Source organism: Nicotiana attenuata, unplaced genomic scaffold, assembly GCF_001879085.1.
Source record: "Nicotiana attenuata strain UT unplaced genomic scaffold, NIATTr2, whole genome shotgun sequence".
Taxonomy (NCBI): Eukaryota; Viridiplantae; Streptophyta; class Magnoliopsida; order Solanales; family Solanaceae; genus Nicotiana; species Nicotiana attenuata.
The window spans coordinates 196005-223637 of record NW_017670511.1 but is presented as its reverse complement, the minus strand read 5'-3'; the positions used below and the strand labels follow the sequence as shown (position 1 = coordinate 223637).

The following is a 27633-nucleotide window of genomic DNA, read 5'->3' as shown; positions in this document are numbered from 1 at the left end:
GATTCGCCTTAAGCGACCAATCTAATAGAACCCATAGCAGTTTCAGATGGCTAAAAAAAGAACGAGCTCTACTAGTAGCATAACTTACAAACACACAACACCAAAAATACAAAAGTTAAATAGTCACAAGTAAGCTGGTTTTTCACCACATTATTTTATGGGATAACCGAGCGTAGATTATTCTTTATGCTCAATCTTGCACTCATAATGCCAGACACTTTCGCTCATACATATATAAAGAAGCTTCACACTCATCCGAGGAAATATTCAAGCATGCTATTGGTAGTTTCTACGATCTATGACTACGAATATAGTTAACAAAGAGGTATTTAAGTTGCTCTTTTTTTTAGGCTTGCTGCGGAGAGCATATATTCTCATACTAATTTCTACTCTACCTTCGCAGAGTTCATTCTCCAGGGAGCTCCATGTAAATTACTCTGGCAAACAAAAGTATTAGGTTATTGGGAAAAAATTAATATACTTCTAATGTCGAATCAGGATCAACTATATGATCTTATTGATCACCATCCTCTCTTTTAGGTTCCATTTTGGGCCCTTACCTTGTTCAAGAGAAAGCGAGGACGTTCTTTTAGCTATCGATCCAAACAAAAGAGATTAACCTCTTGATTGATCGATCAATTTGATCGGAGTATGAAGGAGTTGATTTTCTCTTTGCATGTCACTTTCATCTTGAAGTAGCATACTGTCGTATTAGAGTTCTATTATATTTACTTAAACTTATTGTTCCTTCCTATTTTTATCGTATTAGCTGTCTTTTAGCAACCATATTACCCAGACATTATAGTGTCCTCTGACTCGTTTTGACAAAGTTATGATTAACACATCATTAATGATAAGCTTAAAGTATCACAAGTGTGAATCCACTAGACTCAAAGCATCCAAGGAGAGAAAGACCTGAAGGTCGGATGCCAAACTCTTCAACCTCCACACAAAGGTCAAAAATCACAAGCGAAGCACACATTAGTTAACAAAGTTACCAATTCGATCACAATAAGTCACACAAACGACGTGGTAGTAGTCGATAAAGTCACTCTTTTATACCTGGATTTGAAAAATAAACTGTATATCCAGATATTACAAGAATTGCTATTAACGATTAAATATGATTTCATATGTAATTTTAAAGGTATTAAATTAAACTCGAACTTGTAAGAATTTTACCTCTTTATCGTCCTGCAATTTCATCTTTAATAAAATTTCATAGAAATCTGATTTCTTCAAATTCAAGCAACTTGTGAAAATCCTATCTTTTTTCACATAACCATTCTAGTTGCACACACGCGCCATTTAAGAGCAGTAGAGATCCAATACTTAAGGTTTTTAAATGGCGCGTGGGAGGTTTGTACGCGGCGTTTGGACGGCAAAAAAAGAAAAAAAGAAAGTTAGCACGACGCATCCAACCTCCCACTTCTCCTATACCTTTTACACGGTACAAATCAAAATTAATCACCTAATTATCGAAAAATAGAACCAAAATTACCTCACAAACCACAACACAGGGAGAAAAATCCCATTTTTTATTAAATATACTGCAGTATACAACCTGCATATATTGTTGTTTAATCAAATCAAACGCCAAACCCAGGAAAAGATATTGATACTATCGATCTATTGACAGCTAATCATAAATCTTTGAGAAATAGTCTAAACATTTATGAATTAAAAGATAGTGGTGGGAGATGATTGGATGGAGGGTAAGCAGAGTTTGATGCATAGAAGAGAAGAAGGGGGTGATGGCAAGAGCAGAAGCCAAATGGTGTTCGTACAAACGAACCACGATTGTTGTTTGTTCAATTAACATTTTTGTTGCTCTCTATGTGCTTCACTCTTACACTTCAGTATACATGTACACTACTCGCAATGATACCCAAAGGGGTAAGTCCTTATTTATGCCTTTTCTTGATTTTACCCATTTGGGGATTCTGTTTCTTTTCTTTGAAAATAAATGCTATTATGTGTATACAGCTTTTAGGTATACCCCAGATCAGGTTAGGAAAATGGACGAATCGAATCGAATAAGAAAACGACTAGAACCTGTGCAGCTTATTAAACTAGTAAGTCCCTTTTCTGATGTTGGATATTTTAGTTGTTTTTTTTCCTGAGCTTTAAGGCTATGGGCTTGATGAGGGATGTTTGTTTTTATGGTGAAGATAAAGGGATTAAAGGAAGAATTTTTCATTGATGAAAAGGTGGTGCAAGTGCCACAGCAAATTAAACAGAAGATAGCTGATGAAATACTAGCAACTTTGAGAGGTGTCAATGCCGGTGACAATGCAACAGCACAACGAGGTGATTATGCCTTCAGTTTCAGAGTAAATTGATCGATATTGGGCTATATTTGTTACTAAAGCTGCATTGTTGAATCTTTTCATAGGATGTCCTTCTTGTTGTTCATTCTGTAGCCTAGATAATTGTGGACTTCCTATTATCGTGTCTTTTTCGTAATATTGCAAGATCTGGTAATAGTTGATCTATGCTACATTGGGCATATAGAAGTCTCAGGTACATGTAGAAGGCTGAGACAGTACAAGTACTTCATTCCTTTTTGTGCCCATGAGATGTCACTATATAACTGAGCAAGTGGGACAAGGTGGATGAGACTTGGATAATATTTTTTCATAATCCACATTGATTTCATCGATAATATTATCAATATGGTGTGAAAAATATTTACAGTAGGGTGCAAGGCTTAACCTCATTCATCTAACAAGCCTGTCCAACTCTCTATACAAGAGGGTATCTTCCTTCTTTGCCAAAAGTATAAATGAGACTTTTTGCTGAACTAGGAAATGTCATGTTGGTTGAAGATTCGGATAAGAATGACAAGGCCAATGCTCATCAATCAAACTGAAGATCTATACAATTTATTTGCTATTTATTTGGAATGGTCTCTGAGGTGTTTTCTTTGGAAAATGATTGATGAGGCAAAAAATCATTTAGACCTACTTTTGAAGGTAGTTTGCTAAAGCATAATTGGAGTGGGTCCCAGAAGACTTGATATTCGGAGCGAAAAAAAGGTTTAGACTTGTTTGACCGGACATATTCTTGGGACAAGTACATTCGGCATTGGCAAACTTTGATATCTCTTTAATAGGGATCCTATTTATTTGAATTCAAACCTTAAAAAGGGAAGTGCTAACTTTACCCGAATGAGTTTCTGCAGTCATTTAACTTTTTAAAAATGGTCGCTGCAGTTATTTCTTAGTCATTTTTTATGGTCCAAGCACCCAGTTATTGGCAGTTATGCGAGCTGCAATATCAAGATGAGATCCGTAGGTCTTCGTTTATTTTTCACTCTTTAACCAAAACCACAATTGAATTGGACCAAATTGCTCAAGTTTTGTTGTTCTTTGCTCTTGGTAAAAAGACAATATATTAATTCGTAAATTAAGTTGTAAAGTTATCTATGCTTGTGCTCCAAACTTTTAGTGTTCTGTTTTCGTGTTGGTCTCCAAGTGCTGGTCTTTTTGTTTTTTCTTTTTGTCCTCTCCCGTGGTAAGTGGTCCCGGTGTCTTTTTTTTTCATATGTAGGATATGTTGTGGCTATATTTGTAAGTGAAAGGTCATGGATAAATGAATGTGAACTTGCGTATTGTGCTTTCCTTCTTTTTTAAATAGGATGCTTAACATAGGAAGTAACCTCATCTTAGGATGTTATTCCTTTATTACTTATCAATAGAGATAGAAAAGGATGTCATTTCCTGATTCGTGGGTGCTTCTAGGTATAATACCTAAATTTGGCTTATCTCAGTTTCTAGTCCTCTCATCTTAGTGCTGCACAGTTCTTACCAAATGAACAGTGTTAGTGAATCAATTGCTGTATCAACAAGCTGGAAATTGAGAAAGGTGACTTTAGAATACAGAAGTTCCAGAATTTGTGCTCACGTACTTTCTTTTTTATTGAGTATAATGTTACATTTAAAGTTCCATTTATGTTCATAGTGCTTAGGCGGTCCCAAGTTCGGATAAAGGAGAGTTGCAGTAGGTTGAAAACTAGCATAAAATTAGCCTAATTATGAAGAACCCTCTTTTTAACACATTTTTGGGGAGGTGCTCTTCTAGGCATTCCCTACACAACAGCCCAGGTATAGTGTTAGATGGATAGGCGGTTCTTCTATCACATCACAACTGGATGTGGGGGAGTGTAAACTATAATGGACCTGAATAGCTGACAAAAATTGATTTGAGATTGAGGATTAGTTGTTGATTGATTGGTAAAGTTATGTTTGGAAACAAGGAAAAGGGAGACGAAGAAAGGTAAGTTTCTAAGATTTCAATTATTTGTTTGGCTTGTATGAAAAACGTGACAAGAAGTATGAAATAGGGAAGCCGGTTTCCTGTTGCGCCAGAAAGAAAAGAAGAAATGTTCTTGATTTTGACTTCTATATTTCTATTTCTATCTATTATTTTCCCTTTCTTTCTTTTCCTTCCCATAAAAAAAAGATCCAAAATTTGTTGTGCCAATAGCCTCTGAGGTTGATGACAAGATAAAAAGGAAGACATACAGAAAATTAACTGATTTGCATCAACAAAATAACACTTTCTAGGTGCTACTACTCTTTAGGCTTGAAATTGGTCTTGATCAATGCATTTGGGAGATAACGAGGAAGGACAGATGAGCATTTGGATGATAATGGTGATAATAACATAAAAAATAGTCAAATGATCTTATTTTCTCTTTCTTCTTGTGAATTTTGATTGTTAATTTATGATGTCTGTAGGACGAAGTTGTATATCCATGCTCACGAGAATAATATGTATATTTTGTTTGACAAAAATGCAGACCTATTGGAATATAGACTTTAGACGAAGACTCTATACAATAGTAGGAGTTACTTATGCGTAGAAAAATAATTTAAATATTTGGTTTGAAGTGGTCCATGAAATTGAACATCAATTTAATACAGCTCTTGGACATCTTACCATCCCCAACTTGATCTTGACTCTCCCATGTGATTCCTTTTGCATCATGAAAAGATGTGCGAAAAGATTGAGAAGCCTGACAACCATTTTCTTCCCATGACATATAATTATGATTTTGAATGTCTCGTTAGTCGACCTTCATTACTAGTTTGTCATTACATCTTTCATCTATTTATTTATTGTTTATTCTATATATTCAAAACTCTTTGACCTTGTTTACTTTGCCTTTCAATAATCTAGGAGTGTCTTGAGGTAATAATCCTAGATTAATAATGTTCTCAGATCTCCTAGTAAAAAGTATCTGAGGGGTTGGATAATTTTATTAGGTCCATGATCTCTGAGTTATCCTCATTTAAATTTGTCTCGCTGCCACGATCCTTTACGTGTAGTTCTTGTTCAAAATTCCTAATGGTACCTCCCTTAGGGAGAGTGTGGCATGGAGAAATTGAGAAGCATCTGTGATCTTTCTCGTATTGGGGCGGTGAAGTTGAAAGATCATCTCCATGTTGGGATGTAGGGATTCATCTGAAATGGAAGAGGCGATTGTGTTTCTGTAATTTGGTTGCTAGAAGCATTTCTTTGTTTGAAAGTGATCGTGCTAGTTTTCTTTCTCCTCTTTTTCTAAAAAAAAATAAAGAAAGAAAGATGTGATTGTGCAAGTTCTCTGTGATACTTAATTCTTTCAATGCATAAGGTGATAGAAGGAATTACAGTTATCTGGTTTTCTGATTTCAGGCTGGTATTATCTACCCTTCTTTTATCACTCCCGATTTTAAAGAGGCGTTGACCACTTGATTTGCTTTAGAGAGAATGGTTTCATACACAACTCTATCTCTTGCAGCTCGACAATACATCATTTTTTCTTTTGATAAGTATCACCCGTGCTTATGCATAATGCTCCAATTCGTCTCATCTCTATCTTCACTTTTCACCTTTTGATAACTTGAATGTTGGAGAAACTAATGATCTCAACCCAACTTTGGCTTGCTTGATGAACGAATCCCTTTTGTAACTCAATTTTTTTTTATTTGGTTCCTTGTAAGTTTCTCTTCTGTTACCTTGCTCCTTGTATAGTCCAAGCGCTTCTTTAAAGTAGGCTAACACAACAACAACAACAACAACAAACCCAATATAATCCCACAAGTGGGGTCTGGGGAGGCTAGTGTGTACGCATCCCTTACCTCTACATTTAAGAAGGCAGAGGGGTTGTTTCCGTTAGACCCTCGGCTTAGGAAAGCTAAAAGGAAAGGCAACAACAAGCAAACCAATCAGAAAACCGAAGCGAAAATACAAAACTAACAGTAGGTAATGCAATCAGAAAACCAAAACGAAAGCAAACAACAAGTAATAACAGAAGTCAAGGAGTACGAAAATACACAAATTACACTAAGTAATATACTAAAGCTACTGTTACAAACAAGGACAACGCTCAGTTACTTAACTCTTTACCTTTATTCTCAACCTACATACCTCCTATCCATGGTCATGTCATCAGTAAGCTGGAGCAATTCCATATCTTGCCTAATCACCTCTCCCCAATTCGGCCTGCCTCTACCTCTCCTTAAGCCCTTCAAGGCCAACCTCTCACACCTGCTCACCAGTGCATTTTTGACTCTCCTCTTCACATGCTCGAACCATCTAAATCTTGCCTCTCGCATCTTGTCCTCCCCCTTGTCCCGAATAACTTCATTTCTAATTCTATCTAACCTGGTATGGCCGCACATCCATCTCAACATCCTTCTTTCAGCCACCTTCATCTTCGAGATATGGGAGTTCTTGACTAGCCAACTTCGTCCCATACAACATAGTCTTAGTCGGTCTGACCACCGCACTATGGAACTTACCTTTAAATTTTGTTGGCACATTCTTATCACACAAAACACCGAAAGCGAGCCTCTATTTCATCCACGCCGCCCCAAATACAATGTGTGACATCCTCGTCGATCTCCCTATTCCTTTGTATAACTGACCCAAGGTGCTTGAAACTTTCTCTCCTACGGTTGACTTGTGAATCAAGGCTCATGTCTTCGTCCACTACCTGAGTCGCACCACTGAACTTGCACTCCAAGTATTGGTCCTGCTCAACTTGAAACTTTTAGACTCCAGGGTCTGCCTCCAAACCTCTAACCTCTTGTTAACACCGCATCACCTCTTCTCAATCAGTACAATGTCATCTGCAAAAAACATGGACCACGACACCTCCCCTGGAATGTGGCGTGTCAGTGCGTCGATCGCCAGGGCAAATAAAAATGGGCTGAGGTCTGACCCCTGGTGCAACCCCATCACAACTGTTCCCCTTCCGCTGTCCTCAATCGAGTCTTAGCTCCATCATGCATGTCCTTAATAGCGCTAATGTATACAACATGAACACCTCTAACCTCCCAACATCTCCACAGAACTTCCCTTGGCACTTTATTGTAAGCCTTCTCTAAGTCGATGAACACCATATGTAAATCTCTCTTCCTCTCTAATTCGATGAACACCATAACACGAACCTTTTTTTTTTGATAAGGTAAATTGTATTAATCAAAAGGGAGAGAACTCCTGTATACAGGAAGTATACCAACACGAGATAATTAAATTGGCTTTGTGATATCTTTACATGTTATATTGAATCCAAATCTTGAACTTTATTCTCTTAAGCTCTGTTTCTTTTTTAGGTTGTGGCCACCCAACATTGACTACAAATCCAGATTCTTAACCTAACATCCTATCTTGAATCAAGAAAATTATTTTCATTTGCTACACAATCATAGACATTCTCCTCAAACCATGGCTTCCTTGGCACGATTCCTCTTCTCTTTGTGATCACCAAGGGTGGACTTTGTCAAATTGGAGGCAAATTCTTCTAAGATTCCTTACTTGTATTTGTTGTCCACCAGTTTCACCGCATCATTTTTCTTGACAAGATTCAACATAGACTCCACACCTTCACTACATTTATGTGTCGGCAACACCAATCAGACGATCCTTATAACATAGTTGATACCATGTGAACATAGAGAGAAGGGAGTCTTATTTTTATTTTGAGAATGGTAACAAGAGAAGGGAGTCTTATTATTTTGGTTAAATACATAAATTTTTTTTTTTTGGTATCCGAGAAATCCAACAAAGGCTAGTGGTGCATGGTTCGAAACTCGATGGACAATAGGCCCACCCCTATACCCTAAAAAAGGGGCTATATATATGGGAGTTTCCTTGAGGGATATAAAACATGGGGTTACGCTATGCATTAGAGCTCTGACTTGGGAATTGTGCCTGTAGCCTTTTTCTATACTTTTAGCTCATCTTTCCGAGGCTTTTCGAACTTATTCTCTTTTAACATGGGTGATAAGTTAATCCTCATTAGCGGTGATTAATCTTTTGAAGGTGCAAATATTAGTGATGATCGAGTCAGATGGTTTTATATCACCGGATGCAGCAGACGTTTTACAAGCACAATAAAGGTTGACGAAAGCAACCTCCGGTGGATATGTTCAGTCCTATACCAAGCATCTAAGGGGACAAGGGATATATACAGAAGATGGGGAAGGAAAGAACAAGTATATCTCTCCAAGGTATATGAAAACTAGAACATCTACGGGCGCTTTCTGAGGGTGGAAACTTGGCTGGGAGATCGGAAGTCAGCCATCATTATTCCTGAATCAAAATATGGTGTCGGTGGGTGGAGATTGCAGAGAGAATCCGATGTCATTTGGGAATTGAAAGTGCGCATTTACAGCCCCACCTCCTCAGTTGAAAACTTACTCAGAAGCTGCAGATATTCAGAAATGGCCAGAGTCACCGCCAACTTCTTTTGGGGTAGAAGATAATCACCCACTTACCAGATGCCAAGTGGGCAGATTCAATGATGCTTTTAATCACACTCCGAAGACAGATTATTCACAAATGGTTCATATCCAGATGGAAGATGACTGCTGGACTGAAAATTACTTCTTTGGATCACAATCTCTTCCTCTTTGAGTTCCATCAAGGAAAGAGGCAACCAGAATCATGGCAGGGGACTGGTTTAGGAGCGGCAGACATTTATCTCTGGATTGGTGGTCACCGCCTCTACTGGTAAAGTTGCAATATCGGAGAACATCTGGGTAAAAGTTTTCGGAGTTCCGTTACATGCGTGGTCTTTGGAAACTTTTAAGTTGATCGAGGTTCATTGGGGTGGACGAGGATACAAAAAACAGAAGCCACTTCTCCTTGTCTAGAATATGTGTTAAGAATACAGGGGTGAAACCTCTTGTGACTTGCTAGGTAAAAATTGATGACGAGCTGTGAAATATCTATTTGATGGAGCCTCACGAAAATTGTAGCAAATATGGGGTTGCCGGGAAGGAGACAACGGTTAGAGAAGGCGTGGTGTTAGAACCAGCGGTCGTTTCATGGTGAAAGAACCAGTGGTCGCTTCTGTGGTACCAGCTGTTTGCCCTAGCTGTGCGGTCAAATCAGTCAACAACTTTCATTGAAATCCCATGACCCTGCACTCAGCTGATCCAACCCGTTCTAAACCCAAAGCCGTCCTTAATAAGTCTAGGGCCAAAACCCCAGTGGTAAAAGAAAGGTGGGATGTCTTTTTAAGCCCCTCTTTTGAACCTGTCGTTTATTTCGACCTGGTTTCAATTGAACTCCAAGCTCATGACTTCAGTTCCAGACCTTTGTCTGGTAACTTGGAGACTTACCTAGACGCTGATGACAAGGCGGAGGATACACAGTTGATTAAAGGGTTGTCTAGGGTAAATGACTCTGAATCTCTTCTTTTTTCTCAATTGCTCAATTGCTCAACGAGTTTCTCCCACTACCATGGTATGAACGGGAAGCCATGAACACACAAGTTGCTGAAAATCCCACCGTGATTGAAGCCTCTAGGTGGTAAAAAATGGCTATGCTAAGGCATGCAAAGCATTTGGGGTTAATGTTGCCGGTTTTGAGCACGATACTTTGGAAATTATCCTGAGAATGGAGCAGAGGAGGGCAGTCCTGTTACAACGACAGAAATCCAGCCCGGCAATACCTAAAAAGACCAGGAAGAAAGGGGAGATTGAATTTAAAAAAATTAACATGGGGCTAAGTGACAGCAGTGATTAGGGCAGGTCTCAACCCAAATCTTTTGAATGTTATTGAAAATTATTAGTTGAATATATGGGGGATCAACAAAAAAAAGAAGCGAAGCACCTTGAATTCTCTTGTTAAAAGTGGGGGCCAGACATTCTTTGTTTGCAAGAAACCAAAGTGGTAAACTGGACCACCAACCTAGCAAGACATATTTGGGGGAACAGGTGGGTCACTTGGATAGAGTTAAAAGCCCGCGGCAATAGTGGGGGCATTATCATACTTTGGGACAAAAGGTGTTGGAAATGCATCGACACACAATAGGAGGAATTCACTATTTCTTGTAGGTTTGAAATTTACAAAAAGAGTTTAGGTGGTTATTCACAGGTCTATATGGCCCTCACACTAACCCCAAAAGGGTAGAGTTGTGGGAAGAGCTGGCTGCAGTTAGAGGACTTTGGTCTGATCAATGGGTTATCAGGGGAGACTTTAATGTGTGCAGATCCGTAGGCGAGAGATTCAATTGTTCCAGGATCTCCAGGGCAATGTCTGGGTTTTCTAGAACTATTCAAGACCTTGAACTCATTGATCTTCCACTTTAGGGGAGCCCAATTCACTTGGTCAAGAGGAGAGGACCAACTTCAAGCGTCACGGATTGATAGGTTTCTAATATCTCCGGAATGGAATGATTGTTTCAAGTCTGTAAAGCAAGTGGCATTACCTAGAGTTTTATCTGATCACAAGCCTATTCTCCTAGAATGTGGCGATTGGGAAGCAACCCCATCTTATTTTAAGTTTGAGAACATGTGGCTCCAAGTTGTAGGTTTCCTGGAAATGGTGAGGAACTGGTGGCAGTCCTACCAAGTAATGCGCACTCCTGACTTTATTCTGATTCAGAAGTTGAGGCATCTGAAAAGGGACATCACAACATGGAATAGGGAGGTATATGGTCAAGTGGACAGGAAAGAAGTCAGGCTCTTGCTGACTTGAATGCAATAGAGCAGGCAACAGAGATAAGAGTGCCAAGTCAGGATGAAAAGCAGAGGGCATTCAACCTGGAGTTAGAGCTGGAGCAGATCACCATTGCAGAGGAAACCTTATGGAGGTAGAAATCCAGATGCTTATGGCTAAGGGAGGGTGATAGGAACACAAATTTTTCCAAAGAACGACAAACTCGCACATGAGGAACAACCACATTGACAGGCTTCAGGTTGGTGATGAAATCATAGAGGACAAGGTCCTTATAAAAGCTGAAATTCTGGATTTCTATCAAAAGCTATACACTGAAAGTGAACCATGGAGACCAGTTGCTGACTTTGACGGACTATCATCCTTAGATTTGGAAGATAGAACATGGTTAGAACTCCCCTTTGAGGAGGAAGAGGATTTGGCAGTCTTAAGAGGACAAGGCTCCTGGTCCCGATGGCTACACCATGGCCTTCTTCCAAAAGGCCTGGGATTTTCTTAAAAATGACATCATGAATGCAATGCAACACTTTCATCAAACAGGGCACTTGGTGAGATCCTATAATGTTTCTTTCATAGCTTTGGTTCCCAAAAAGAAAGGAGCAATTGAACTAAAAGTCTATAGGTCTATCAGTCTAATTGGATGTGTTTACAAGCTAACTGCAAAAGTTATGGCTGAAAGATTAAAAGAAGTGATACGGAAACTGGTCTTTGGACAGCAGAATGCATTTAGTGAAGGCAGGCAGATCTCTGATGCTTCACTTATTGCAAATGAAGTGCTTGACTGGAGGAGTAAAAGTGGCATTCTTGGGATCCAATGTAAATTGGATATTGAAAATGCTTTTGATCAGCTAAGATGGTCGTTCCTTATCAATATTCTGGAAAAGATGGGGTTCGATAGAAAATGGATCAATGGATTAAATATTGCATAAAAACAGTGAAGTACTCAATATTAGTAAACAGAGGACCAATTGGTTTTTTCTCTCCCATAAAAGGTTTGAGGCAGGAAGATCCCCTCTCCCCATTCCTAGTCATATTGGCAATGGAAGCGCTTACTAGAATTTTGTAAAAGGCCAGGCAAATGGAGTGGATACAGGGCTTCTAGGTGTGCAGAGATCCAACAGGTTCTATCAACATCTCTCATTTGCTATATGCAGACAATACTCCGATATTTTGTGAAGCTGATACGCAACAAGTCCTCAATCTCAACCACACTCTCCTTTTTTTTTGATAAGGTAAATTGTATTAATCAAAAGGGAGAGAACTCCCGTATACAGGAAGTATACCAAAAAGTAGAGAATTTACATCAGAACATGATTCTCATACGGGGATCCAACCTGCATGTCTCAGTTCAAACGAGGGAATTGAAGAAACAATCAATCTTCAAAGGGGGGCTCAGCAAACCACAATTGGCTCAATTCCAGAGAATCAATCACAAATCATCCCCTACAATGACTCTGAACTTTGGGAGATAGAGGATGTCACGCCACTGGAGATACGTAATTCAATTGCAGAAGATGAGGCTTCATTATGGGTTCACAAAGATGTTCTCAAACTAAGTAAACAATATGGGGTAGATTTCCAGGGGTGCGAATGGGAGGCACTAACTCTATTTATGAAGATTGACAGAAGGAGAAACGAGAAAAAGGTAGTTGATCTTAATACTAACTCTTTGACTCCAAAGAACAAAGGCACCAGAGAAATTCAAAATTTGCAGTTTGGGATCAAATTCAAGGATGGTGGGTCTAGAAGCAGGGTAAAGAGCTTAACCATTAGTTCCCAATGAATCTGAAAATCATATCATGGAATGTTAGGGGCCTCAATGATAAAGGGAAAAGGAACATCATCAAGTCACTGATCCAGGAGTAGAGAGCAGACATCTATTGCTTCCAAGAAACTAAATTGGAAGGTAATGTCTACATATTTGTTAAAGAAATATGGGGGAATAGATGGGTAGATTGGGCATGCTTGGAATCAAATGGTAGGAGCGGTGGTATTTTAATTTTGTGGGACAAAAGAGCATGGGAGGGAGAGGTTGTTAATTCTGGGACACAGAGTATTACTTGCAAATTTACTGCTCTGAACCAGTAGTTTACTTGGCACATCACTGGGGTTTATGGATCAAATGATAGAATCGAGAGACAAGGATTGTGGTGGGAGCTGGCTGCTAATAGAGGAGCTTACACAGGGCCATGGGTGATATGTGGTGACTTCAATATCACCAGATATGTTGCAGAAAGAAGAAATTGCACCAGGCGCAATAGAGCAATGATCGAATTCTCGGACCTAATAAATGAACTAGAACTAATTGACCTTCCTTTGGATGGAGGAATCTACACTTGGTATAAGGGGATCAATCATTTGGCTGCGTCAAGGTTAGATAGGTTTCTAGTTTCCACTGAATGGGATGAGGAATTCAGGTTCATCAAACAATCCTTATTACCAAGGACGACATATTATCATATTCCAATTTTACTACAATGTGGGGAATGGGAACAAACAAAATCTTACTTCAAATTCGAAAACTGGTGGTTGGAGGTAGAAGGGTGGTTGGAGGTAGAAGGATTCACAGAGAAAGTAAAGGAATGGTGGGATTCCCTAGTGGTTAGCGGCAGGCCTGATTATATTCTAGCAATCAAACTAAAGCTATTGAAGGCCAAATTGAAGGAGTGGAGTTCAAGTAACTATGGCAACCTGGGAATGAAAAAGTCTGCACTTTTAGAACTACTGCTACAATTTGATAGGATCCTGGAACAAAGAAATCTCACAGATGATGAACTGATTACCAAAGCCAATGTAGAAATGGAGTTCCATGAAATCGCTAAATATGAAGAAACAGCATGGAGACAAAGATCCAGAGTTCTTTGGTTAAAACAGGGAGACAAGAACACCAAGTTCTTCCATAGAATGGCAAATGCTCACAGAAGATTCAATACTCTGGACAAGCTGGAAGTTCATGGAGAGCAAATAACTGACTCAGAGGTAATTAAAAAAGAGATTGTAGAGTTTTACAAGACATTATATGCTGAAACTGAGACATGGAGACCGGATTTCACATATATGGGCTGCCCAAAAATTTCAGAAGAAGGATGTGTGGCTCCAGAGGCCTTTTCAAGAACAAGAAGTCTTGGAAAGTATCAAATTATGTGCTACTGACAAAGCTCCAGGCCCAGATGGTTACTCTATGGGATTCTTTCACACATGCTGGGATTTGGTGAAAGATGACATTATGAGGACTATGGAGAATTTCCGCACTCAAGAATTTTTTGAGAAAAGCTTCAATGCTACATATGTAGCTCTGATTCCAAAAAAAACCGGTGCCAAGGAGCTGAGAGACTTCAGGCCAATTAGCTTGTTTGGGAGTGTGTACAAGATAATCTCTAAAATGTTAATTGAAAGACTAAAGAAAATGAAGGATAAACTGGTGGATAAACATCAAATGGCATTCATAAAAGGATGACAGATTATGGACGCTGCATTGATAGCTAATGAAATTGTGGACACAAGACTGAGAGCTCAAATGCCGGGAGTTCTTTGTAAGCTGGATATTGAAAAAGCATTTGATCACGTCAATTGGAAGTTCCTTATCAAAATTCTAAAAGAGATGGGCTTTGGTAGGAAACGGCTAAGTTGGATTCATTTCTGCATTAGCACAGTTAAATTTTCAGTCCTCATTAATGGATCCCCAGAAGGCTTTTTCCCATCTCAGAGGGGGCTCAGGCAAGGAGATCCCCTATCCCCCTTCCTGTTTATTTTAGTAATGGAGGGCCTCAATAGCATGTTAAAGAATGCCAAGTCAAATGGATGGGTGAGGGGATTCAGAGTTTCGAATAACAACTGCAACATGGAAATTTCCCACATTTTATATGCAGATGATTATTTGATATTATGTGACGCAAACATTGACCAACTAAGGCACATCAGATTAATTCTAACAGTCTTCGAGGCAATATCAGGCTTACATGTCAATTGGAGGAAGAGTATGTTATATCCCGTTAATGAAGTGGATCAACTACAAAGGCTGGCAGGCACACTGGGGTGTGAAATTGGAACCCTACCAACAACTTACCTGGGGTTAGCTTTAGGGGCAAAGAACAAATCTCAAGAGATATGGCAGGGGGTGATTGAAAGAAGTGAAAAGAGGCTAGCAAAATGGAAGAGTCAATACCTTTCTTTTGGGGGAAGAGTGGTCCTGGTAAACAGTGTGTTAGACTCCATCCCTACTTATGTATGGATGGGGGTGTGAAATTGGAACCCTACCAACAACTTACCTGGGGTTGGCTTTAGGGGCAAAGAACAAATCTCAAGGATATGGCAGGGGGTGATTGAAAGAAGTGAAAAGAGGCTAGCAAAATGGAAGAGTCAATACCTTTCTTTTGGGGGAAGAGTGGTCCTGGTAAACAGTGTGTTAGACTCCATCCATACTTATGTGATGTCCTGATTTCCTATTCCAGCTAAAGTGGAAAAGAGACTTGACACTCTAAGAAGAAAATTCATGGCAAGGTAACAAGGAGAACAAAACTTATCACCTGGTAAATTGGAAGACTCTCATCTCCAGCAAGAAAGTGGGTGGCATGGGTATCAAAGATTTGAGGAAGCATAACAAAAGTCTACTTTCAAAATGGCTTTGGAGATATAACTATGAGCAAGAAGCATTATGGAGGCAGGTGATCAACTACAAGTATGGCCAGTTATCCCATTGGTGCACCAAAAATGTGAAAGCTACTTTTGGAGTTAGTAATTGGAGAGCTATCAGATCTCTTTGGCCCAATTTCATCACCCACTGTGGCTTCAATATTGGTGATGGCAGTAGAATTTCTTTCTGGCATGACAATTGGCTTGGGCAGGGTCCTCTCAAAGATTTATTTCCTGACTTACACAACTTACTATCCAGTTCTGAAGCAACAATTGGGGAGATGTGGGGTCAGCAGGGGTGGAACTTCAATCCCAGAAGGTCTCTAAATGACTGGGAAATTGACAGAGTAGCTGAGCTATTGAGGCATCTGGAGTTATTTCAGGGCACAACAAATACAACAGACACTTTGATATGGAAGGGGACTAGCAAGAAGACATTCACAGTCAAATCAGCTTACACATTACTATCGGGAAACAATCAGGGAGACAACAATTGGCCTTGGAAACAAATTTGGAAAACCAAGGCTCCTTTCAAAGTGGTATGCTTTTCATGGTTAGTTGCTAAGCAGGCCTGTCTAACTCATGAGAACTTAATGAAAAGAGGATTTCAACTGAGCTCCAGATGCTATCTGTGCTCTACAGATTCAGAAAGCAATAGCCATCTGTTTCTGCACTGTAGAGTTACTTCCCAGTTGTGGCAACTTTTTCTCAGCATGATTGGACTTAGGTGGACTATGCCAAAAACCACAACAGATTTACTGAGATGCTGGAATAATCAGGAGGGCAGTGTAAGGCAAAAAACCTGGTGGAATTTGATCCCAATGTGCATATGGTGGATAGTCTGGAAGGAAAGGAATGCCAGGTGTTTTGAAGACAGAAGCAGTCCTATTCAGAAGTTAAAGATGAACTGTATCTTGTTGTTTCATTTTTGGTGTAAAGAAAATTATGTGACTGATGAAGAATCGATTCTAGACATCATAGAATCCTTGTAAGAAGAACAAGGATAGGTTTTTGCTTCTTTTGGAATCTGTAAATGGTTACCAGCACAACCTTTGTGCTGGGTTTCTTTTTTTTATAATACATAACTGTTACCTTTGTCAAAAAAAAAAAAACATGATTCTCTACAAATGACGCCCAATCTTCTATACAAGTAGGGGCTATATGAGTGCACCAAAAAGCGATCAAAGATAAAAGACTATTCTTTTAAGATGTGAAAAAGGAGACTCAATCCCATCAAAAGCTCTCCTATTTCTCTCCCCCAAACTATCCACATGAGAGCTAACAGGGCGAACTTCCACGCCTTTTGCTTTCTTTTTCTACGGAAACCGGCCCGGCTATATAACATTTCCTTTACAGTGCTTGGAATCACCCATTGAACACCAAAAAGATTCAGGATTGCCCTCCACAAAGCCGAGGACATAGGGCAATGCAACAAAAGATGATTAACTTCTTCCCCTGAGCTTTTACACATGTGGCACCAACTAACAAGTGTAATTCCTCTCTATCGCAGATTTTTAGCAGACAAAATCACTCCCCTCGCCGCTAGCCATGCAAAAAAGCACACCTTCGTGGGTGCCTTAGGAATCCAGATCGAGGAGTATGGAAAAGTGGCCTCCTCTCTCACCAACATACTCTGGTAAAAGGACTTTAGGGTGAACAAACCATCGCCACGCAAACCCCATCTCCAAGAATCACAAGATGGCTGGGGCCTGTCTTGCCCATATAGCATTGTCAACAAATCATGGAGCTCCGCAATCTCCCAATCTTGCATGTTCCTTCTAGATGAGAGGTCCCATACTACCCCCTTCATGTTCCTTACGAATCTGTTGGACCATCAATTCCTTCTGGCTTGAAACTCTAAAGACCTGGGGGAAGCAGACCCTGAGAGTGTCCTCTCCACACCACCTATGATTCCAAAAATTAATTCTCCTCCCATCTCCCACCCTGTAAGTGATGTTGTCACTGAAGGCTTCCCAATTCTTCATGGTGTTCCTCCACATGCCACACCCGAACGGTGCTGTGATTGCCTTGGTCCTCCAACCCCCTCCCGTGGAATCGTACTTTTCTACTATGACCTCCCTCCATAGAGCATGCTCTTCTACGCCGAATCTCCACAGCCACATCCCCAACAAAGCTCTATTGAATACCCTAAGCTCTTTTACTCCAAGTCCACCCCACTTCTTTGGGGAAGTGACTGTCTGCCAATTCACCAGATGAAACTTTCTGGTTCCATCCGCCGCATTCCAAAGAAAATTCCTTTGAAGCCGCTCCAGTTTTCTGATGCTCACAGGAGCTTGCAACAAGGACAAGTAATAGGTGGGCATACTCGATAAAGTGCTTTTATGAGCACTTCCTTACCGCCTTTTGACAAGTACCGTTTCTGCCAACTTGCTAATCTTTTTTCAACCTTTTCGATCACTGGATTCCAAACCGTAGTATCCTTATGCGAAGCGCCTAATGGGAGACCCAGGTAAGTAGTGGGAAGGGACCCTACCTTACATCTGAGAACATACGACAAAGCATCAATGTTATCAACCTCACCCACCAGGAAAATCTCACACTTGCCGAGGTTGATTTTGAGTCCTGATACTATCTGAAACCACTGCAGGACCTGCTTCAGGTAGGTCAACTGATCCATATCGGCATCACAGAAAATCAGGGTGTCATCCGCAAAGAACAAATGAGAGACTCTTCGGGCACTGAGCACCCTGATCGGAGCTGAGAATTCTCTCAAGAAGCCTCCGCCCGCCGCACGATCCATCATTTTACTCAGAGCATCCATCACTAGAATGAATAGCATGGGGTATAGGGGGTCACCTTGCCTGAGACCCCTGGAGCTGCCAAAGAAACCACACGGGCTACCATTAACCAGGACAGAGAATCTGACTGAGGAAACGCAGAACTTGATCCATCCCCTCCATCTTGCCCCAAACCCCATCCGCATCATAATGAAATCCAGGAACTCCCAATTGACATGGTCGAAAGCCTTCTCAAGGTCCAAAAACTTGCATAGTAAGCCGCGTTCTCTATTTTTCCTTCTAGGGTCTACAAGCTCATTTGCCACCAAAGCAGCATCCAGGATCTGCCTACCTTTCACAAACGCATTCTGGGAGGACGAAACAGACACGTCAAGAACCTTCTTGAGTATGTTGGAAAGCACCTTAGAAATAATCTTGTAAATGCTCCCCACGAGACTAATAGGCCTGTAGTCTCTGATACAAGATGCACCTTCTTTCTTAGGCACAATAGTAATAAAATAAGCATTGATACTTCTCTTGAAAACACCATTCACATGGAAGTATTCAATGGCTTCCCACGAGACTAATAGGCCTGTAGTCTCTGATACAAGATGCACCTTCTTTCTTAGGCACAATAGTAATAAAATAAGCATTGATACTTCTCTTGCAAACACCATTCACATGGAAGTATTCAATGACTTCCATCAACTCCCCCCTTGATGGTGTCCCAACAGAACTGGAAGAAGGCCAAGGAGGAACCATCAGGCCCAGGGGCCTTATCACCAGCACAACTCGACACAACCTCGTGCACCTCCTCCTCCTCGAAAGCCCTTTCTAGCAACTCACCGTCTCCCTCCCCTATGTGGTTGAACTCTATTCCCACAAAGTTGGCCTCTAGCTACTTCCTCTTTGTATAAGTTCTCATAAACCCCATTGTCGCCCTTTTTTCCTCCTCTCCCTCAATCCTCACTCCATCCACAACTAAGGACTCTATGAAGTTTCTCCTTCGATTTGCAACCGCCACCCTGTGAAAAAACTTGGTATTCGAATCCCCCTCCTTTAACCAGAACGCCCTCGATTTTTGCCGCCAACTAGTCTCCTGAGCTATTGCTAACTCGACTATTTCCCTCTTAACCTCCCCCAATCTCGCTTTCTCAGATTCATCTAACTCCCTCACCCCTTCCCCTCTCTCTAATTCCCCCAATTCGTGCATAAGCTCCCTAAACCACACTCTCCTTATCTTTGAAGCTTTTTCTCGTTTGCATATTAACATGCTGAAGAGTGTAATTTACCCTGTTAATGAAGTCCCAAACCTAGAAGAGCTTGCTGGTATTCTAAGTTGTAGCATTGGTACCTTTCGTGCTTCTTAATCGGGACTACCATTGGGACCAAAATTCAAGGCAACATGGATCTGGATGGCATTATTGAGAAGTTTGAGAAGAGATTGGCTTCTTGGTAAATGCAATACTTATCCATAGGAGGAAGACTTACACTGATTAATCGTGTGCTTGATAGAATACCAACATACCATATGACTCTTTTCCCTATGCCAAGTTCTGTCCTCAGGAAAATTGACAGAATTAGGAGATCATTTCTATGGGAAGGGAGCAGCCAAACACACAAATTTCGCTTGGTAAAATGGAAAAAGGCTACCTACCCTAAGACACTTGGGAGGCCCAGCCATAAGAGACCTCAAGCTGCACAACAAAATCATGCTCTCCAAATGGTTCTGGAGATATGGGCAAGATGAACCTAGCTATTGGAAAGAGGTTATCAATGCTAAGTAGGGGGTTCAGAATAACTGGTGCACGAAAAGGGTTACAACAGCTCATGGCACTGGCCTATGAAAGCACATGTCCAGTTACAACAATGAATTCTTCCAGAACATTTCCTGTAAGGTGGGTAATGGAACTCATGTCAAATTCTGGAAGGACAAGTGGTTGAGAACCAATGCTTTGAAAGACTCTCATCCTGTACTTGCATTGATTGCCTGCAATCCTGATTCAACTAGTGCTGAGAATAGAGAGGGGAGCAGATGGAACATAACTTTTAGAAGGAATTTACAGGATTGGGAGTGTGATGACTTCCTTGTCCTATTAGCTTCAGTTGAGGCTTGAAGGTCACAACATAGAAGAGTCACGGCCAGATAGAATGTCATGGGCCAACTCAAGCAGAGTATTTTCACAGTTAAAACATGTTATTACCATTTAAGTGCCCAGAATGGCATAATTGAAAACTGGCCTTGGAAGCTCATATGGAGAACAAGACTTCCCACCAAGGTGATGTGCTTCGCATGGATTGTCATAGACAATGCTCGTGTAACTCAAGACAATCTATGTAGAAGAAGCATCCCACTGGTCAACAGGTGTTATGTGTGACATCAGAATCTGGAGTCCATCAGTCACCTCTTTCTTCACTGCGCCAGTTGCAGCAGAGTTGTGAATTTTTTTGTCTTTATTTTTGGACTGGGTGCAACCCCAGTCTCCAATGGAAGTCTATATATACTAGAACTCTTGCAGAGTGGACAAGGCCATCAAAAAAATCCGGAGAATGATCCCAGCTACTATCTTTTGGTGTATTTGGAATGAAAGGAACCGCCGATATTTTGATGGAATCTCAACTCCAACTCACACTTCGAAGGGCTCATGTTTAGTTAATCTATACAGTTGGAATTTCCTCAAACCCGTACATTGCCCAGTTAATTTTTTTTGATTTTGTTGGTTCCCTGATCTTTTAACTGATCCTTTGTATTTTGGAGCTGACATTATCATCTCTTTTGTACTTATTTTGCATCTTCTTGACACCATTTAATGACAATTATTTACTCCATCAGAAAAAAAGGGATATAGGACATGTATATAGAATATTCTCCTACTCAGAACATATTATGACATAGATAATTCTAAAATGTGAACGTACTGAATTCTTGATTATATGCAAGTCTAAGAGCCCGTTTGGACATAAGAAAATTTTCACTTTTTTTCGAAATCAGCGTTTGTTTATAAAATTTTCAATTTTCAGTTGAAGATGCATTTTGGAAATTTTTGAAAATTTGAAAAACTCCAAAAAATAGTTTTTCAAAATTTTCACTCAAATCACTCACAAAGCTTCAAAAACAACCTAAAATTATATTCATGTCCAAACACAACTCTAAATTTCAAATACCATTTTCACTTGAATAAAATTTTCCCCCTATTTTGGAATTTTACAATTCTTATGTCCAAACGCCCACTAAGTATGAACACAAGAATTTGAACCCAAACATTGAATGGGAAAGTTCAAATTAACATCCAGTGAACCCACCTCCTTGGTCGTCTAACTGCTTCATTTGGAGGGGAAAAGTTCAGTAAAATGTTGTAGCATTTACTTGATCATTAGTCCGTTGCTTAGATCTGAAGTCACAAGTTCATAATTGATTGGTTCCTCATCTTGTTAGTTTCCAGGTTTCCTTATATATTGTCCTTACTAAAAAGAGTTGTGGTTGCTCCTGGGACTTTGGTCTAGTGGTAAGAGCACAACACGTGATGCGTGGGTTAGGCGCACTGAACTAGTTTGAATTTTACAGTAGATAAAAAACTTGGTGTTTAAATAGAGAAGGGTATAGTGATAGGCCCATTATCCATCGAGTTATGAACTATGTGCCAATGGCTCTCAGAGATTTTTGGTAATTAAGAAAGATAATGAATAGAGTTGTGGATGAGATTTAGGCATAATATGTAACTAAATACATCATAGGGGCTTAGAAGAAAATGAGAACTAGAGCTTAGAAGGTAGTGCCTTTAGCATAGAGATGGACAATTTGATTTGAACGCAGTATAAGAGATTTTGAAGGGGGGAAAACTCATTTTTACAAATCAGGGGATGCTTTCTATTTCTTAAATATTTTGTTGTACTCATGAGATTCCGGTTACCATTGATGATTGGGTTAGATTCGTAGAGAATCATCTTCTTTTTTCAATTAGGCTTTTTTGCTTTTTGTATACGAGAGATTGCTCCAATATATCACTACAATTATTACTTAATCAGAGAAAAATAATAGTTGTTCTCTATACACAAATCATCCTTCTAACGTTCTCTGTCTTTGTCTGGTTAAGGTCTACACTAATATGTCTTATAACTGTCTCATCACTGATACAAACTTTAATTGGCTACTTTTTAAATTGCTCCCCCTCCACTTTGTCGAGCCTCTAGAAGTAGATTTCTGATTTATTAAAAAAATGCTTTATCTGATAGCTAAGGTAGAATAGCTCTTGCGCTTGCATATAATATAGATTCTTCTTGCTTCTTTATTTCCTAGAGATTATTTTTCCACCGAAATGTCATTTTGGTGTTATTGCAAATTGTTTCTTCATGATTGATCAAATGCCTTTATCCATTTGTCATTTGAGATTTTTGTTTGGTTACAACTAACATGGTTACTAGTTGAAGTCAAGACTGCCAGAGCCACTTGAACTTCAGTAGATCCCACCCCATTGAATGAGCTGCGCTTGATTATCATCTCATAATAGATCAAAATTGGTACTGCAGCTGTTTATGAGCAGTTTCTATGCAAATATTTTAAGTTGATTCATTCTGTAGTTCATTACGGTCTAATTATAGGGCCTATAGATTACCATCTTAGCTCCATATTGTAAATGGTCCTTCTTCTGTGATAGATACCAATTTATTCTTGGTATTCTTTTTGGTTGTTCGTTTAGAAATTTTCCGCTTATACTTTGTTTTTTCTTTAAAAAAAAAAGTAAATATCACTTGTTACTATAAGCACGATACTCAATCTTATACAGACCATCTTCAGGGGAGGGGGGGGGGGGGGGGTTTACTGTACACAAAACTCAGTATCTAATACAGGTCATTTCTATGATTATTAGGATAAAACTTAGTTTGCCCTCCATCCCTTCCCCTTTGCTCCTCTCCCTCCCCCTTGCCTCCCATCACTCGACCTCAATTATGCAAGTTCTTTATATTTTTCATTACTTAGTGCTTCAACTGGCTTTCGTTCTATGTCTTCATCTACCTTGACAATTACAGTTAAACACGAGTTAACAATTTACCATTGATTGTTTATGTTCGAAGATTTTCAGATGAAATATCAATTATTTGTTATGCTTGACAAAATTTAATTCTTGTAACTCAAATCATGCCCTTAATCTTATGAAACGTACCTGGATATAGAAGACCTGCATTGTTAACGCCTCCACAAAATTTAACAAAATAAATCACCCATATTATGATATACTTATCCTGATTCCCCTTGGTATTACTGCATCTGTTTGTTAACGCCTCCACAAAATTTAACAAAATAAATCACCCGTATTATGATATACATATCCTGATTTCCCTTGGTGTTACTGCATCTGTTTGTTAACACCTCCACAAGATTTGATAAAATAAATTACCCGCATTATGATCTACTTATTCTGATTCCCCTTGGTATTACTACATCTTTATGATAGCACCTCCCCAAATTTAAAACAAAAAGCAATTAAAATCCCACCCCATTAATGTACCCTTACCTATTAGTAAACCAAAGCACTTCTATAAGGTTTGATGAAAATAAAAAGCTTAAAGAGATCCAGTTCTTTGAAGTGATATTTCTTTAGATAAGGTAAGAAATTTTATTGAAATTGGGAGCTCCCGTTTACAAGAGGTATACCAAAAAGTCGAGAATCTACAATGATGTTTTCTCTATCAAAATTAACTTTTCAGCCATTACATACTATTTTCTTGCACTACAAGTAATATAAATAAGTCAAATGAATATCTTAAATGTCATGTCCAGTCAAACACCACCACATGAATTGAAATGGAGATAGTAGATGCTAGTCGAGTGTTAGTCCTCTTGAGCTTAGCATGCAATAAATTTTTTCTGATTGTGGTGTTGGCAGTGGCTTGACATTCGGCAAGCCTGGTGCCAATTTCTTTTATTTACTTACATTTTACCAAATGAGCTAGAACTGAGAGCCGGCGGGAAGGACCACCCTCCACCTCCACTTCCAAGATAAGGTTAGCGGGTCGAGTCATCAAGGAAGCAAAAGTGGGAGATGGCCACTGTGAGGCTTTTTGATATTGTTTTATGGGATTGGGGTTTTACCATATCCAAAAAATTTATAATAATAAAAGAATTGATGTACTTGCATACATCAAAAGAAGAGTTAGAGTTCTGGAAAGTATTGAGCCAAATCCTACTGCCTTTGCTTTATGCAGCATAGAATTTGCTAATTAGAGGCAAATAAATATTACGATATTCCTTGCATTCTTGAAAACTTGATCTGAATTAGTTTACAAGGTTCAATTTGCTGATCATCGGTATCGGTTTTGACATTGATTAATTCATATTCTCAAACTCAAATTTATAATATCAACTACATAATAATAGCGTTGCCCGAAAATCTTATGATTAAGAAAATGTATGAGAAAATCACAGTAAAAGATTCTTTTTTTTTATGACCACAGTAAAAGAAGATTCTTTTAATTTTGAACTTTTGTATAGGGGTAAGTTACTGGGAAATGCAAACATGCAGTTATTTTTCTGTTTCTTTATAAGCTATTTTCTGCAATCACCATCAGTTGCAAGAAGCTAATGAAAAATGATCTCCCAACCCCACCCCCTCTCTGTGGTTTCACTTTCATTGGAGCCACTAGATGACCTGCATATTTTTCATTCTTGAGTTGATAAACTGAGTTCAAAAGTATGTCATGAAAGATGCTTATTCATATATCTGTTCCCAACAGAAGATGCCACTTAGAACTGCAATATTTCTGAACAAGTCGACATGATTGCTTTTATGAGTAAATTATTCTATATTGGACTAAGGTCTTCTTGTGCAACAAAAATTGGATGATCTACTTAAATGCAAATTATTCAAGAGTACTACTTGAAGGATACATGTCTATGCAAATATAGTAGTTACCGTTTACTGATTTCATTTGTTATTACATTCTTTGTCGGTTCTAGTGCTCTGTGAATAATGTGTCAATATTGAACGTCAATATCATTTTACAGTTCAGTAGTATTCCTTCTGTTGTTTTTCATTTACTTCTTCCTGGTTATCATTGTTGGTGTTGTTTCTGGTCAACAGAGGCAGTTGAAAGTTGGCGCAGGAAAAAGTTAAAAGAAGCCAGGAGGCTTATTAATAGGAAGACGTCAAATTCAACTATTGCCCCAGAGGAAGCTAGTACGTTCTTTTACTTATGACTGTTTTTATTTCCTTTATAACTCAGTTTTTGTTCACGCTTTCTATATTGAGCTATAAGCTGATGTTAACCGGGGTTTCTTTTTCCTAGCCCATAATCCATATGTACTTTGACAAGATAGTTTAATAGTTCTTAGGAAATTTGCTTGCAGGTATACTTGCACAAGCTTTGGATGTTGACTGGGCTGATCTTGCAGAAGAGATTGGTCTTTGGATACCTGTTGCAGTAATTAATAAGGAACATGATGACAAACCTGAGGGTGAAGAAGAATTTGGTAATGACGTACTCCATTTTTCAGTCAAAATCTTGAGTTTATTGTTTTGATTCAGATATATCATTCACTTTATTCCCTATCTTTATTTCCCGATGGAAGTGTAGTTGTTTTCTGTGTAGAAGATATGAGAAGGTAAAATATGATGGATAGATGGTATTTCCGCTTAATTTGTGCAGTTAAAGCACTGTAACACGAACTACTTTCAGTCACTAACTTGCTCTGTCAGAACAAGCTCCCAGGGGAAGATTTGCTTTCTTGTTTCTAACCCAGTATTCACTTCCATTCTCCAGACAATGAAATTATAGCTGGCAGGCGGCTTCCTCCTGAGTGTAACGTTGAACTTCATACTGATTACGGTGGCGATGCAGTCAGGTGGGGCCTAACCCACCCTAAAGAATCTGCATATGAGTGTTGCATGGCCTGTTTGAATCAAGCTAAGAATGCTGGACCTAATGACAAGAAATGCAACATATGGGTTTATTGCCCATCTGAGACAGGATGCCATTCTCCGGATATTTATCAACACAAACATCAGGAGTGCTGGCTGAAATATGTTAGTTCTTGGCCCCCCTTCATTAAGTTTACTACCTACCATGCTTTTTCTCCTCCTTATGTCTGATAATTTAAGAATGATGACTAAAGCGGTCCCTTTGATTTGCTAATGCAGGCAGAGAAACCTAAAACGACTTTTAAGGACCGGTATCCTGAATCATACAGAAATGCCCACCCAAATGCACCAGTTGTTGTTCCATGGATGTCTGGTGTTGTCAGTGTATAATTTCCCGCTAACAAAATATAGTTACTAAGTCTTGAGGCCTTGGTGCTTCTATAGTGTTGTGATGGCGTATAAGCTCCACGTGAGGCCACTGTATCTTGAGATAATTGTGCAATCGGTATTCTTGAACTGCAGGCACAGCTGCTTCTCTTTTTGTCATGAAGCTTGGAACTAGAGTGTAACATTCTTTTGTATCACATGGTGGTTAGAGTGGTACACTGGTACTGGTAGCTGTTAGAAAACTGACTGACTGAATCCAAGGATATGTGGTTAGAATATTTGAAAGCTTTTTTCACCTGATGAAATAATATCAAAGTCATTACATTATTGTATTGCCCAAAAGGTACCACGTATTGGTACCAGATCAATTATGCCTTTCAAACAATGAATTCGCTTACTGCATCTTTGATGTCTCAAGGTGGGCTGATTTTTAGGCTATCTTTGTGGGAAATTTTACCTCCTACAGCAAAGGTGTATACTATACACCCTATTAATAATAAATCAAAATTATTTTAAAATATTATTTTCCATAGCTACCATTATATTTTATAGCAAAATAGGTATTTATGGTATATGCTACAATTGAGGCATGAGATACACTATTTATGATTTTTCACTCTTTCTTTCAATTAACACACAATTCTCTCTCAAAATTTTTCTTCTTTCTCTCTCTCTTCTGAGATAATATGCCGCGTTTCACTCTCTTCAAATCTCCTGTTATCTAATGTGCAGCTACATGGAAGACATTTTTATGGAAGATACATATTGGAGTTTCTCCCTTTTCCCTATCTTCTCTAGCTATTTTATGCCTTGAAACTTCCTTCAAATGAGATAATTTGTAACAGGGAGTTTCTTTTGCTGTTTGATTATTGCAAATGGCCTTTTACATAATTCTTTCTAATCAATGTGGTCTCTCTCTCACCGCTCTGAGGCTAGGGCTACTGCGCGGGGAGCAAAAATGATGTCGGGATAATCCGAGTAGAGTATGGTTACAGTAATACTGCATTACGCTGGAGAAGATTTGAGGGTCGAGATTTTTGTTCGTCTCCATTTTTAGTTTTAAT

General features: G+C 39.3%; 1 protein-coding gene across 1 annotated transcript; it reads left to right on the top strand.

Moving 5' to 3' along the window:
- Positions 1-1383: 1383 nt before the first annotated feature.
- LOC109240407 lies at positions 1384-26971 on the top strand. Its single transcript, XM_019407044.1, has 7 exons — positions 1384-1896; positions 1987-2075; positions 2172-2310; positions 25406-25501; positions 25672-25794; positions 26085-26347; positions 26462-26971. The coding sequence occupies exons 1-7, from the start codon at positions 1755-1757 to the stop codon at positions 26570-26572; spliced, it is 963 nt and encodes a 320-aa protein (XP_019262589.1). The 5' UTR covers positions 1384-1754; the 3' UTR covers positions 26573-26971.
- The last annotated feature ends 662 nt before the right edge of the window (positions 26972-27633 follow it).

Coding starts and splice junctions, on each gene's coding strand:
- LOC109240407 (XM_019407044.1), top strand. CDS start 1,755: ATGGCAAGAGCAGAAGCCAAATGGTGTTCGTACAAACGAACCACGATT. Junction 2,076..2,171: donor CTGTGCAGCTTATTAAACTA/GTAAGTCCCTTT, acceptor TTTATGGTGAAG/ATAAAGGGATTAAAGGAAGA. Junction 26,348..26,461: donor AGGAGTGCTGGCTGAAATAT/GTTAGTTCTTGG, acceptor TTGCTAATGCAG/GCAGAGAAACCTAAAACGAC.